The 13,165-nt window shown below is 34.7% G+C and overlaps 1 protein-coding gene across 1 annotated transcript in view; it reads left to right on the top strand.

Annotated features, from left to right (window-relative positions):
- TNFRSF11A (TNF receptor superfamily member 11a) overlaps nt 1-13,165 on the top strand; it is a 104,136-nt gene that overhangs the window by 62,208 nt on the left and 28,763 nt on the right. The window contains 1 exon segment of the mRNA XM_031946175.1: nt 2,482-2,625. Within this exon segment, the coding sequence (XP_031802035.1) occupies nt 2,482-2,625 (144 nt within the window).

Raw genomic sequence — 13,165 nt, forward strand, 5'->3', positions numbered from 1 at the left:
TCAGTTGATTTGTGATTTCCCTGAAGTATGTCCACTGTGGCAGATCTCAATCCAATCATACCTTGTCTTCATATGTGATCCTTGTTTACATTCTCCCCTAGATCCTCTGTAAAGAATCTTTAACCACTACTCTGTCTCTTTTGGGAGCTCTTTGTCTTCTTTCCTCTTTCCAACCCGTCAAAATGGGAATATCATATAGTTCTGAGGTCCTGATCTTGACTCTGTCTCTATCTGCCTTTGTGAATGCTTGATTCTTTCCCTTCCTCCCTTCTTCCCTCCTTCCCTCCGTTTCTCTCTCTCTGTCTCTGTCTCTCTCTTTGTCTCTGTCTTTCTCTCTGTCTCTGTCTCTATCTCTCTCTGTTTCTATCTGTTTCTGTATCTATGTGTCTCTCTCTGTCTCTGTCTCTCTGTGTGTGTCTCTGTCTCTGTCTTTCTGTCTGTCTGTCTCTGTTTCTCTTTCTGTCTGTCTGTCTCTCTCTGTTTCTCTTTCTGTCTGTTTCTGTCTTTCTCTGTGTCTGTCTCTTTCTGTGTGTCTGTCTCTCTCTATATTCTTTGTCTGTTTCTGTCTTTCTCTGTGTCTTTCTGTCTCTGTCTCTATCTGTCTCTGTGTGTGTATCTCTCCCTCTCTCTCTCTCTCTGTCTTTCTCTGTCTTTGTCTCTTTCCCTTCTCTCTATCTCTCTGTTTCTCTTTGTCTGTCTCTCTCTATGTGTCTCTCTGTATGTCTCCCTCTGTCTCTTTCTCTGTTTATGTCTTTCTGTGTGTCTGTCTCTGTCTCTCTGTCTCTGTCTGTCGGTCTCTGTGTGTGTGTGTCTCTCTCTGTCTCTCTTTTTCTCTCTGTGTCTCTCTGTCTCTGTCTTTCTTTGTGTCTTTCTGTCTCTATGTCTGTCTATCTGTCTCTGTCTGTCTCTGTGTCTCTCTGTCTGCCTCTGTCTTTCTCTCTGTGTGTCTGTCTGTGTCTGTCTTTCTCTCTGTTTCTTTGTTTCTGTCTCTCTCTGTCTCTCTCTGTTTCTGTCTTTCTCTGTGTCTCTTTGTCTGTCTGTCTGTCTGTCTGTCTCTGTGTCTGTCTGTCTTTCTCTGTGTCTCTCTGTCTGTCTGTCTCTGTGTCTATCTGTCTCTGTGTCTCTCTGACTCTCTCTCTGTCTGTCTGTCTCTGTGTTTCTCTCTGTCTCTCTTTCTAGCTCTATCTCCCTGATTTCTCTTTTCCCTCCTCTTCCTTATAATTTCTTCTCCTATCTATGCTTTACACTTCTGCCAGACCAATAATCTTCCTAATGTATGTTAGGTCACTCACTCCTCTGCTCAGCATTCTGTTGATGACCCCTTTCTGTCTACCAAGTTAAGTTCAAACTACTTTGCCTGCCATGGTCTGTTGCTCCATCCAATTTCTCCAGCATTATTTCATTTGTTCCTCTTTGTTCAGCCAAACTAGATGCCTCACTGCACCCTCCCCTAAACCTCTCACCTCTGTGCTTTTACTCATCATGTTCTCTGTGGGGTGAATGTCTTCCCTTATGGCTCCAATCCCTTCATTCTTGAATTTGTCCTTTAAAATGCTGAATGTGTCCTTTAAAAGACCAACTAAAATGCCAATGCTTCTATAAAATTTTCCTCATTAATTAAGACTTTTCCTCAGTCAGACCTCCCATTGTGCTTTGTATCTCCTTCATACTCTTAACATGCTCTATCTTCAATTCCAGTTACTTGCATTTGTGCCACATCACTATTTTGGATTGTAGAGTGAAAGTGAAGGGTGAGAATCATATATTAACTACAACTGGTATCTCATTGTTTGCCTAGAATACTTTACTCTGTCCATAGTAAGCACTTAATAAATGTTTGTTGAATTTAATTTTATTATATTATAATGGAAAGAGCACTGATATATCATTCTTGAACTTAGAAGAAGCCTAAGTTTGAATTCCCAGCTCTTTCACTTACTAGCTGTGTGTTCTGGACTTGAACTTTAACATTGCTGGGGTTCAACTTCTTCATCTGTAAAATTGGAACAGTAATAATACTCACCCTTACTTATGTTATTTAAAAAGCACTCTGTAATCATGAAGCATTATATAAATATGAGATGTGGTAATAGTTGTAGTAGTAATAGTGGTAGTAGTAATACTTGTTATGAATTTGAGGTGGTACTAGAAGTATTAGTAACAGCAGTAGCAGAGTAGTAATTATAGTAGTAATGTTGCTGAAAAAAGCTCAAGCTTTTAAAATTGGGGAAAACAATTCTGCAGATTTCACTTTAATACAGTATGACAAAGTCTAGCAAATTTGAGTGTCTTAAATACAAATATATTGAATCCTGAAGAACTTAATCACACTTTCCATGTTCTAATAAGGACTAAGGCAGCCTGTTTTGATGGGTTTTATTCAGGATTTGTAGCAATATTAAAGATGCAGCAAGGATTCCTCTCTTCCCTCTACAAAGTTTTGAGGAGGATCAGGCCTTTACATCTTTTTCTCCCTCTCAGGAAAAGGTCTGAAAGTAGTTCATCCGGGCAATCAAACCTTCCCACGACAGTGTGCCTGTATCCCTGGGTACCATTGGAGTGAAGACTTTGAGATCTGTCAGCGCAATGGAAAATGTGACCCAGGCTTTGAAGCCGAAAATCCTTGTAAGACCATTTTATTTTATGGAATTGCATGTTCTTATTTTATAATAGGAAACAATATCAGGGATATACTTGAGCTGCAGTGGTAATGTCAACCAGAGAAGGGCAGAGAGAGGTGGAGAGCACCTCTTCCCCCTCAATGTTTTCTTTGGAGAGATGATGGAGGAAAAGATCTGAACAGTGGACTGATCTCAGAGATTATTCCTCTTATCTCCAGTCTAGTTAAATGAGACAAGATTCAATTAAGCAGATAGTCTGGGAATCTTGAATTTCTTCAAGATGCAGTTCTTGATCCTTCTAATAGGTACTCTCCCTTCTAAGTACAAATAGCTTTGTATTTACTTGGATTCCATTTAGCATTTACTTGTCTGTATGTATGTTGTCTAGCATTAGGAATGGCAAAGTAGAGCCCATAGGCCAAATATGTTTGTCACTTGATTTTATATAATTTCCAATTAAGAATGATAAACTTTAAAATAAAGTATTATTTAAAAAAATTTTTAATCATCCATAACTTGCAGATTGTGCAAAAACTGGCTTACTTTAGTAAATTATAAGCTCCTTGAGCTGATTTTTGTCTTTATATTTCCAGTACCAAGCACATTATTGATATTTAATAATTACTTGCCAATTTGTTGAATTGAATTGAATAAGCATAAGCCAACGAAATGAATCTTTCCCTCAGCACCCTCCAGCTCTATAAAACAAGTGAAGGCAATCCTAGCCTGAAAAAAGAAATAAAGGGCTCACAAATGGATATCTTAATTAAGTCTATGGAAAAGATCTTCCCTCAAAACTCTCCAGATGTTTTCCCTTACTTGTCTAAGTCTGATTTTTACCTTAATTCAATTAAATTAAGCAAACTTCAGTTACATGCTTTAGATATTGAAGATACCCCACTAGGTTCCAAGACTCTAAGGAAAACTAAAATGGTTCTAGTACAAGGTCTAGCCCTTATTCATTAGTTATGTTACTTGAACATAACCAGATAAGTTGTTTTAGACTTCCAGTGACCTGTGATTCCACCAATAGGAGTATTTTTTTCCAAAGTGCAAATAACAAATCTACAGTGTTTGCTCATTCTTTGCAGTTGCCATCTTTATCTTCCCCAAGAGGATATAAGCTAAACACTATAGGGTTTATAAACACTATAGCCTTTTTTGGAGGATTTTTTTGGAGGCATCTAAATTATGGAGGAGACAGAGTGAGTGCTACACTTGGAGTCAAAAAGAGCTGAGTTCAAATTCTGCTTCAGTCTTTTGCTGGAGGGAATAATCCTGAGCAAGTCATAGAAAAACTCAGCTCCAGTTTTTTTATCTGTAAAATGTAAATAGTGATACCCCTACCTCACTGGGTTACTGTGAGAATCAAATGAGATAATAATTATAAAGAGCTTAGCATGTACCTGCCATATCATAAATGCTATATAAATGTTTATTGTTATTTATAATAATAAATTTTATTTATTTATTTATTATATATAATATAAACATTATTTATGTTATTTATTATTATAACATGCTGTAGGTACCAGTACTGCTGGTACTGTTCTGTTATCCATTGCTGTTACCACATGAAAGGCTCATCATCCATCCACATATCTCTGTGATATTTTTTGCTAAGAAAATTTTTTGTTGATATCTTTTATTTTTGATTACTTTTGTTTCTGAGTATATCCCTTGTGCCTATAACTCCAATGTCCCATATAACAAAGAATAAAAATAAAATGGAAAAAGGCAATTTAGCAAAATTAACTAATACATTAACTGAGTCTGACTGTTTTATATTTGTCTTCCTAAAGTACAAGTCCAAATATGTTACTCTTCCTCTCAATAAATTCCCCAGACTCCCAATTACCTCCAGAACCAAATGAAAATTCTTCTGGCATTTAAAAACTCCTTTTCCTATTCTCCTATTCCTGCCCTATTCTCCTTTTCTTGCTTTGTTGCATATTACTCCCCAATACATATCATGAACCCATCAATTGACCTTTGTGATTTTCCTCACACATGGCACTCTTTTCCATATCTATGCTTTTGCATTATCAATGCCCCAGAGGTATACTGGAGTCAGCTTTAATCAACCCAAAAGAGCTAATTATTAAGTTTCCAGTGTTTTTACAACTCAGAAATTGATCTACAATTAGGGCTTGATTGTTTTAATGACTGCCTAGTCTTAATAAAATGTTAATAATGTAGATAAAACTTAAAAATATATCTGAATAAATTTCCCCCCTCTTCAACCTGATTGTTAAACATTTGCCAGTACACCCTTATATTGCCCTATAAACCTTGCTTAAGGAGTTCAGTAGAAGGCTCAGACAATGAAATCATCCTCAGATTAGAGGCCAATGACTGCAAAAACAACAACAACAATAATAAATAATAACGATAGCATTTGTTATCACTTTAAGGTTTTCATTATCTCTTGGAACTTTATAAGATTCCTGACACTCCCCCATTTCTGAAATATTTGCCCTCCTCACTGTTGTGTCTTAGAATCCTCAATTTTTTTTGGTGGCTCAACTCAGGAATCACTTTCTACATAAAACCTTTCCTAAGTCCCCCTAGCTATTGGTGCCTTCCTTCCAAAATTATCCTGTTGCTATTTTCTATATTGTATAAACCTATATGTAAGCATGTCGTCTCTGTGGCTGAATTGTAAATTCATGCTAGCAGGATTCATGGCATCTACCTGACCCATAATCCCCATTTTTACAAAGAAGGAAAGGAGGCGCATTTTCCCATCTCTTTTGGGGGGCCAAACTAGATCATTATAATTACATACCATTCAATTTTTTCTTTTGATTTACGTAATTAGAGTTGTATCTACTTTTTCCTCGTTTATTTCACTCTACATTTCCTTAAAAGTTTCTTTCTCAGTTTCCTTATCTATAAAATGAAATAAAATAAAATAAAGGTATTAGTCTTTGAAGCCCATTGCTGTTCTCATTTTATGATTGTTTGAGCCTAGGTATCTTCCCATGCTTTTCTGAATTCCACGTATCCATCGTTTCTCATGTAGAAATTGCACTCATGAATTTCAGTTTATTTAACCATGCCCCATTTGATGGAAATTTCCATTGCTTGTTTCTAATTTCTTACTCCCATCAAATGTGCCTTCATATGATTGCGGTGCATGTGGAACATTTTTGTCATTGGCATTTTTAAGCTGTATGCCTGACAGTGGGATCTCTTTTCCCAAAGGTTATAGTCTGTTTCTGTTTCTGTCACTTGTTTGTCTTTCAGGGATTTTTCACTTTAGTTCATTACTTGCACATTTATATCTGCCTTGCATTTCTCTCTTGCCCTTGGACCATCTGCAGTTGTAATTTTTTTCTAATATTTTGGTGCTTGGTGATTTGCAGACATATAGCATTATTGGGAGTGTATTAGTGTGAAAGAGATGAATTTTCTTTCTTAGGGAGCAGACTGTGTTGTTGAAAGCATTCTATATATTTTTTAAATTATAGCTTTTAAAATATATATATATATATATACATGGATAATTTTCAACATTCACCCTTAAAAAACCCTGTGTTCAAATTTTTTCCTTCCTTTCCCCCCATCTCCTCCCCCAGTCAGTAAGTGATCCAATATATGTTAAACATGTGCAATTCCTCTTTACATATTTTCACAAATATCAAGGCATTCTATATTTTCTAAATTGCTATTCGGGCTTCTTCTTATCTTCTATTTTCTATTCATTCTGGGTACAGTTCAAAGTTATGCTGGTAAACATTTAACAACCATTTCTTCACAAAAAAGCGTGAATTATATACTTTTAAGTTTAATATGCACTATAACATTTTCTTAAATCTAGACAATCAACAAAATAATAATTAAAAAAATCCTCAATCTGTACTTTTGTTGATTTCTGAGTTCTAAATCCTCACATTAGAAATTTAACAAAATTTAACTTTAACTCTTGTGAGCTGGTTTGAACTGGCTCCAGTACATATCCAGTAGAGGCATATGCCTAATCAAAATATATATATTGATGGACTAATTTAATTAATTGTAAATTTAACCACATATCATGATCTGAATTCATCTAATTGCTTTTTTCCTGTGTGTCTTACTAGACTAATTTCTTTTGAGAAGTCATAATCTTGTTGAGGAATCCTTATTGTATTCTGGCGCTTAGTGCAATTTCATAATGCTATCCAAAAACAGGACCATCTGGAAGACCTCTCTATCTACAGGGAAACCTTTTTCTTTACAGATCATCCTCCTTAACAATGAAGAACATGTTTGGTGAGCATGTTTCCAAATTTCAGTTGCTTGGTGTTAAGAAACAGAACATTGTGGGGAAAAACATCTTTCTGTAGTTGCAACTGTCAAGAAATTTCATGTGACAGTATCATGTCAGAAACACTTTTTTGGAAGGAAAACTTTAAAACAGCTATTCTTAACTTTTTATGTGTCATTAACCTCTTTGGCAGCTTATGGACTCATTCTTAGAATAATATTTTTAAATAATTGGAGAAATTGCTAAATTTCATTTGACAGTGAAAATAAAGAGATATATTTTTCCCTCCAAATTCCTTTACTTCTTTAAATCTATCCATGCATCCTTTGGGGTTCTATGAATATTAGGTTAAGAATTCCTGCTTTAAAAGCTGTATTTAACTCAAATCAAGTCAATATTTTTATTGTTATTCATATATTTGTAATTAACAAATAATAAAAAGTGGGGGTTTATTCTCTATGTTTTTCAGTTACTTGTGTTACTGTGGAGTTGCAGCTTGTTTTAGAAAATAGCCTGTGACTATTATGGAAATATTTTACAAAACTATATAAAAAATATATGTTATATATATATATATATATATATATATATATATATATAATATAACATGCTCTGATGGTAATCCTGAATATATATAATATAATATATGTTGCCTTGTCAACAGGGGGAAGGATAGGGAGGGAGGGAGGAAGAAAATTTGAAACAGTATTTTAAAAATGAATGTTAAAAATTGTTTTAACATATAATTGGGGAAAAAAGAAAATACTAAATCATTTTTTAATGACAAGATAAAAAGAGAGAAGGAAGAATAATAGAAAATAGTCTGTGAAAGTCTGCCTATTCCTGTATTAACAAGTCTCATAGTTTCATTGATATATGCATGCACCCTTCTGATAAAACTTTTTAGAAATAAGAAAGTAGGCCTTATATTGAACAGGTTTATTGTATCATAGATTTGGAGATGGAAAGAAAGGTCCTTTGAGGCCATATAATCCAATCCCTTCATTTTACATATGAGGGAATTGAAGCCCAGAGATATTTAGCATCTTTTAAAAAATCAAAGACAATATGATTAGCTTCAAAAGGTAATTGAGAAAACATCATCAGTTATCTTGGTTCTATATTCTAGGTCAGAGAGGTGACCAGTGGCAATGAGAAGATTTGCATTTAGATCCTTTGATTTCAAATTCAAGTATTCTTTCCATGGCACCATGATTGCTGTTAATGTTTTCTCAGACATCTTTTGGAGGTAATCATACTGTCTATGATTTTTTTCCTTTTCTACAGGTATCCTTTCCCCTCTGATATATTTAAAAATTGATCCCTTGCTGCTTTGAAAGTTGATTGCATTATAGTAAATTTCGTGCTTTAGTCCAATTGCTATTCTCATCTTCATTTTTTTAGGAGTTATTTCCATTTTCTTAAATTAGGGTGAAAGTTGGAGTCCAAATACTTCACTATCATTGATGCATTATAAGAGATTGCTTTTACTAAGTTCTCATTTTTCAGAGTGAATAATAGCTTGTTTACATGGATTGAGGTATAGCTTTTATAATTCCACATTGTGTCTTCTTAACAATCAAAGGATCTGGGTTCAAATACTGCCTATAATGTTATATGATCTTAGACAAATTATCTTTTTAGACCTTAGTTTTTTTATTTATTAAATTTAAGAATTTGGAATAAATAGTCTCAGAAGTCACTTTGCTTTAGCTCCATTACCTATGATTTTAAGTTGGTATGACTTTTGATCTTTGTTTTAAGTAGTTGATGATCTGACTGTACACAGACAGCTGATTTTGAAATAACTCCCACATGAATAACCACTACTTTTGATTTTCTGTGTGGGTGATCTGAGAGCAATGAAAACTACCTACAAGACTGAGAATGTAAATCAAGCCTCAACCAGAAGAGTCATCTAAATATTTCAAAAGGAATTATCTTGGTTCGACTTGGTCCCATGGGGCCAAATAAGGAATAATGGACAAACATTGTAAAGAGGCACATTTAGACATTTAATTTAGTTCAAACTAGCATTTCAGGTTTGCAAAGTGCTTTATATGCATTATCTCTTTTGATCTCATTTAATGTAATGACAAATTTCCTTTTAGAATTGCAAGAAGTGGAGTAGGTTGTCTTGTGACTGAATGAGCTCCTTGCAATAGAACTGTTCAAACAAAACTGGATGACTATGTACTTTATGGAGGGGATTTCTGATCAGGGAGGGGATAGACTGGAGTAGATAGCCCCTGTGTTCTTTTCCTTTTCTGAGATTCTATGATACTAAAGAAGTCAACATTGGCTTATAAATGAGAGATATGCTTCTGAATTATATTCATGCCCACTATTATAGATAGCCCTGGAATAGCCCTCCTGAATTTTAGACAAATGACACATTAAAAATTCAATATACTGTAATTTTAATGAAACAGTATGCAGAGAAATCAAAAGTGTCATTCTGAAATCATCTGAGATCCAGTTAGAAATCTAGGCAAAAGAAAGTGGCAGTAATTAATTCCTTTTTTAAAAAAATCCTCATTCATGAAACTAGCTATTCTTTTTATGATTTCTTTTCAAGAGTAATTTGTAGCTTTAGCACCAGATAATTGCCTGGTTGCTCATCACATAATGCTGTTGTAATTATGCTTGCCTGTGATTTTTTTTCCAGGAAAATTACATAGGACTCACATGTAACATGTGTTGTTTGCAAAAACTTGCAATTAACTCATATAATCCTAGAATTTTTCATTTTAGCAATCCAGCTTTTGAGAAATAGTTCAGAAATACTTCTTTCCTAGAGGAGTCCTTGATAGACTTAGGACTTAGAGATAGAAGAATAGAGATAGGAGGGACTTTAAAGAGCCTTTAATCCTCCTTTTAAAGATAATATCAACTCATTAAAGATAGTACCAAAAGGGTGTCCCAAAAGTCTGGATGCAGTTGTAAGACATTAAAGTTTAATAGCTCTTGAAGCTCCAAGTATAAGGGCAGGGTTGGGATGGAGAGAAACTGAGAACCAGATACTGAGCACCTTGAGAAAGGAAAGAGAAGGATCCGATGAATAGTAGGTAAAACCAACATAAGGATTTGAATGAGGTCATATATCTATTTGAAATGAATCTTAAGTGCTAAAAGTTGGTAATAAGGAAAGGCTTGGGACACGTTTATATGATAATCAATTCTGATGGCGGGGCTCTTTTCAGCAATGAGATGATTCAGGCCTGTTCCAGTGGTCTTGTGATAAAGAAAGCCATCTGCACCCAGAGAGAGGACTAGTGACAGAGTGTGGATCACAACATAGTATTTTCATTTTTAGTTGTTGTTTGCTTGCATTTTGTTTTCTTTCTCTTTTTTTCATTTTTGATCAGGTTTTTCCACGATAATTATAGAAATACTTATAGAAAAATTGCCCATGTTTAATATATATTGCATTACTTGCTGTCTAGGGAGAGAAGAGGGAAAGAAGGGGAAGAAAGAAGAAGAAAGAGAGAAAAAAAATTGGAACACAGGTTTTGCAAGGGTGAATGTTGAAAACTATCTTTGCATATATTTTGAAAATAAATAGCTTTAGGGCCAGCTAGATGGCAAGTGGATAGAGCATCAACCCTGAAGTCAAGAGGATCTGAGTTCAAATACAGCCTCAAACACTTAACACTTCCTAGTTGTATGACCCTGGGCAAGTCACTTAACCCCAATTGCCTCAGCAAAAATTAATAATAATAATAATAAAGTCTTAATAAGAAAAGAAAGACTTAGGAGGTGACATGGTATCAAAGGACCTAAAAGAAGATACATTCAATACTTTCAGAATCTCTACCTTTAGTAGAGAGAATGCCTTCTAAGAATGGGATGAGTTTGTTTCCCTCATTGCAAGGATACAGTGAGTATGTGAGAGGAAGAGACATAAAGTAAATGAATGTTTGCTATCAATTTTTTGAGTTTTCCATGGAGATGGTTAGGGAGAGAGCTTGATAGACACATGACAAGGATATGATTGGTGCAGATGGGGATTAAAGTATGAAAAATAGTAGCAAAGGACCAAGTTTTTGCCTAGGTAACTTTCAGCTCTAAATCCCAACATTTCAGAAGGAGAGGGGAGTTTGCTGGTTATAGGACAATAGATCAATTGTCACACCCTTCCCATTAGCAATGGTATTTGCGCCCCAGCCTCAGTTCAGAGTTGATTTGATTATCATGCCCTGAGCAAAATGTGGAGTCATGGGAGTGGGAATTTTTGGTCCAGAACCAAGTCTGTCAGTAAGTGGGGGTGGCAGAAAGCCAAATGGCAAGCAGCCTGCCACCTAGAGCCCTAGTGGTTGTGGAGGGCTGGGGCATGGTTCATTTACTTACCCTTTCAGCATCAGTAAGGTCATTTTTGCCCCAGTCTCTGCTTTGACGTAGATTTGATTTTCAAATCAATGAGAAGCCACAGGAGTTTGAGGCCATATGATAGACGGTCTAGTGCCTGGTAAATTGATGGTTAGAAAGGGCCATGACACCATTTCTGTAAAAGAAAAAATAATCTCAATACTTCAAGGTATTGAAGGGTTACCTGTACCAAGGTCTCACTTAAGATTGGGTCAGGAGTCCAAAGCCCTGGGTTAGAATTAGACACTGCTTTTAATCATGCTCTGATGGTAATCCTGAGTTTTTGGTGCTTTATGTCAATGAATGCAGATTTTACCAAGCTGAGTAGTGACGGACTGTACAATGTCTGAAGACCAGTCTAAGTGCTATGGGTTTATTCCAGGTTTGACCCGGTGAGATGAATTTTTTGACCACAATAACTCCACCAAGGCCAGAATGATTGGGATCTACATTACAGGAAGGGATGCCCACACTAACAAAACTGGAGATCCTTGGACTACTGAAGAAGTATTATATGAAAGTTTGTGTAGATGGCTTATGGGTATTATACTTTAATACTAATGGGAGTATTGGAGCATAAACATAACCATCTATTGTTTGAAATATAAATTTGGTAATTCAACAAAAATAATCATTCCTATAAACTAAAAGTTGATTTATAGGAAACTATAAACTCCATTTACTTAGAGTTTGTTTTAAAAAGTGTGTATATTAACTTTTACAAAATAATGATGATAGTTTGGCTTGTTTCTGTTTTACTTTCTGACCTCTTTTTCTTCTGTATATTTTTTTCAGGTTTTGTTACTGTTGTTATCATCATCCTTATTATTCCTTTTTCTTTTTTTACATAGTTGTTGTCCATGTGCTTATGGCTCTTTTGTATTTTCTGTCATTATTCCACCTTATTTGATCTCTTCTTTATGTTTTTCACATTTTTAATTTCTTATGGTACAATATGTTCTATTATATACATATTACATACTTATTATATACACACATCACAGTGTGATACATTCAGTCATCCTCCAGTCTGATACATGGGTTATTTTCAATATTTTGCTTTTAGAAATAAAGTTGCTCGAAATTTGTTGCCCAGGTGATTTTTTTTTTTTTTTGGTAGTAGGAGCATGTTTTGTTTTAAAGGAACTCAGGCTGGCCTGAAGCAATCATAACTTCTCTCTTGAATTCCTATTTTGTCCTTTCATAAAGTATTTTAAATCTTTCTCTTCCTTTAGCATAAGGTATCTTAGATTCCCTGGTTTTAGTTTTCTAACTTAATAACACATTTTTAGGAAATCATAGGAAATACATATTTTCAATTCTAGAGTGATTTCAAAGTGAGACACAAGATTTTTTCTAATTTATTCTCGCTTGCTCTTTGGATCCGTTGTGATCACATTAATCCTCATATTCTATTACCTTAGTTTTAAGGGGGAAAAAAATTACTTCTTTTACAGTAAGATTTTCTAAAAAAAAAAAAAAAAAAAAAAAAAAAAAAGGCAATTTTTTAAATCATTGTTTTCTTTTTAAATTTTGAGGTCCAGGCTTTCTGCAGTCCATCTCCCACTTACTCTGAGAGGGCAAGCAATAGTATATCAATTATCCATAACGTGCCTTTAAAAATTTTTTAAACTAGTCCATTGAAACGACATTGATATCATACTTTATTTTTTCAGTTACTCCATATACATACTATTTCACAAGAAGATCATACAATCACGTAAGCTTAAAAGGAATCTCAGATCTGGTCTAATTAAACCTCTTCCTATTGCAAATAAGGAAGCAGAATCAAAGAGATTGAGTGACTTGCCCAATATTACACATATAAGATATGGAAATAAATAGCAGAAGAAAATAGGGAATAATTAACAGAACAAGGACTCAAGGCCATGTCTTCTAATTTCCAATCCATTGTTTTTAACTA

Source organism: Sarcophilus harrisii, chromosome 1, assembly GCF_902635505.1.
Source record: "Sarcophilus harrisii chromosome 1, mSarHar1.11, whole genome shotgun sequence".
Lineage (NCBI taxonomy): Eukaryota > Metazoa > Chordata > Mammalia > Dasyuromorphia > Dasyuridae > Sarcophilus > Sarcophilus harrisii.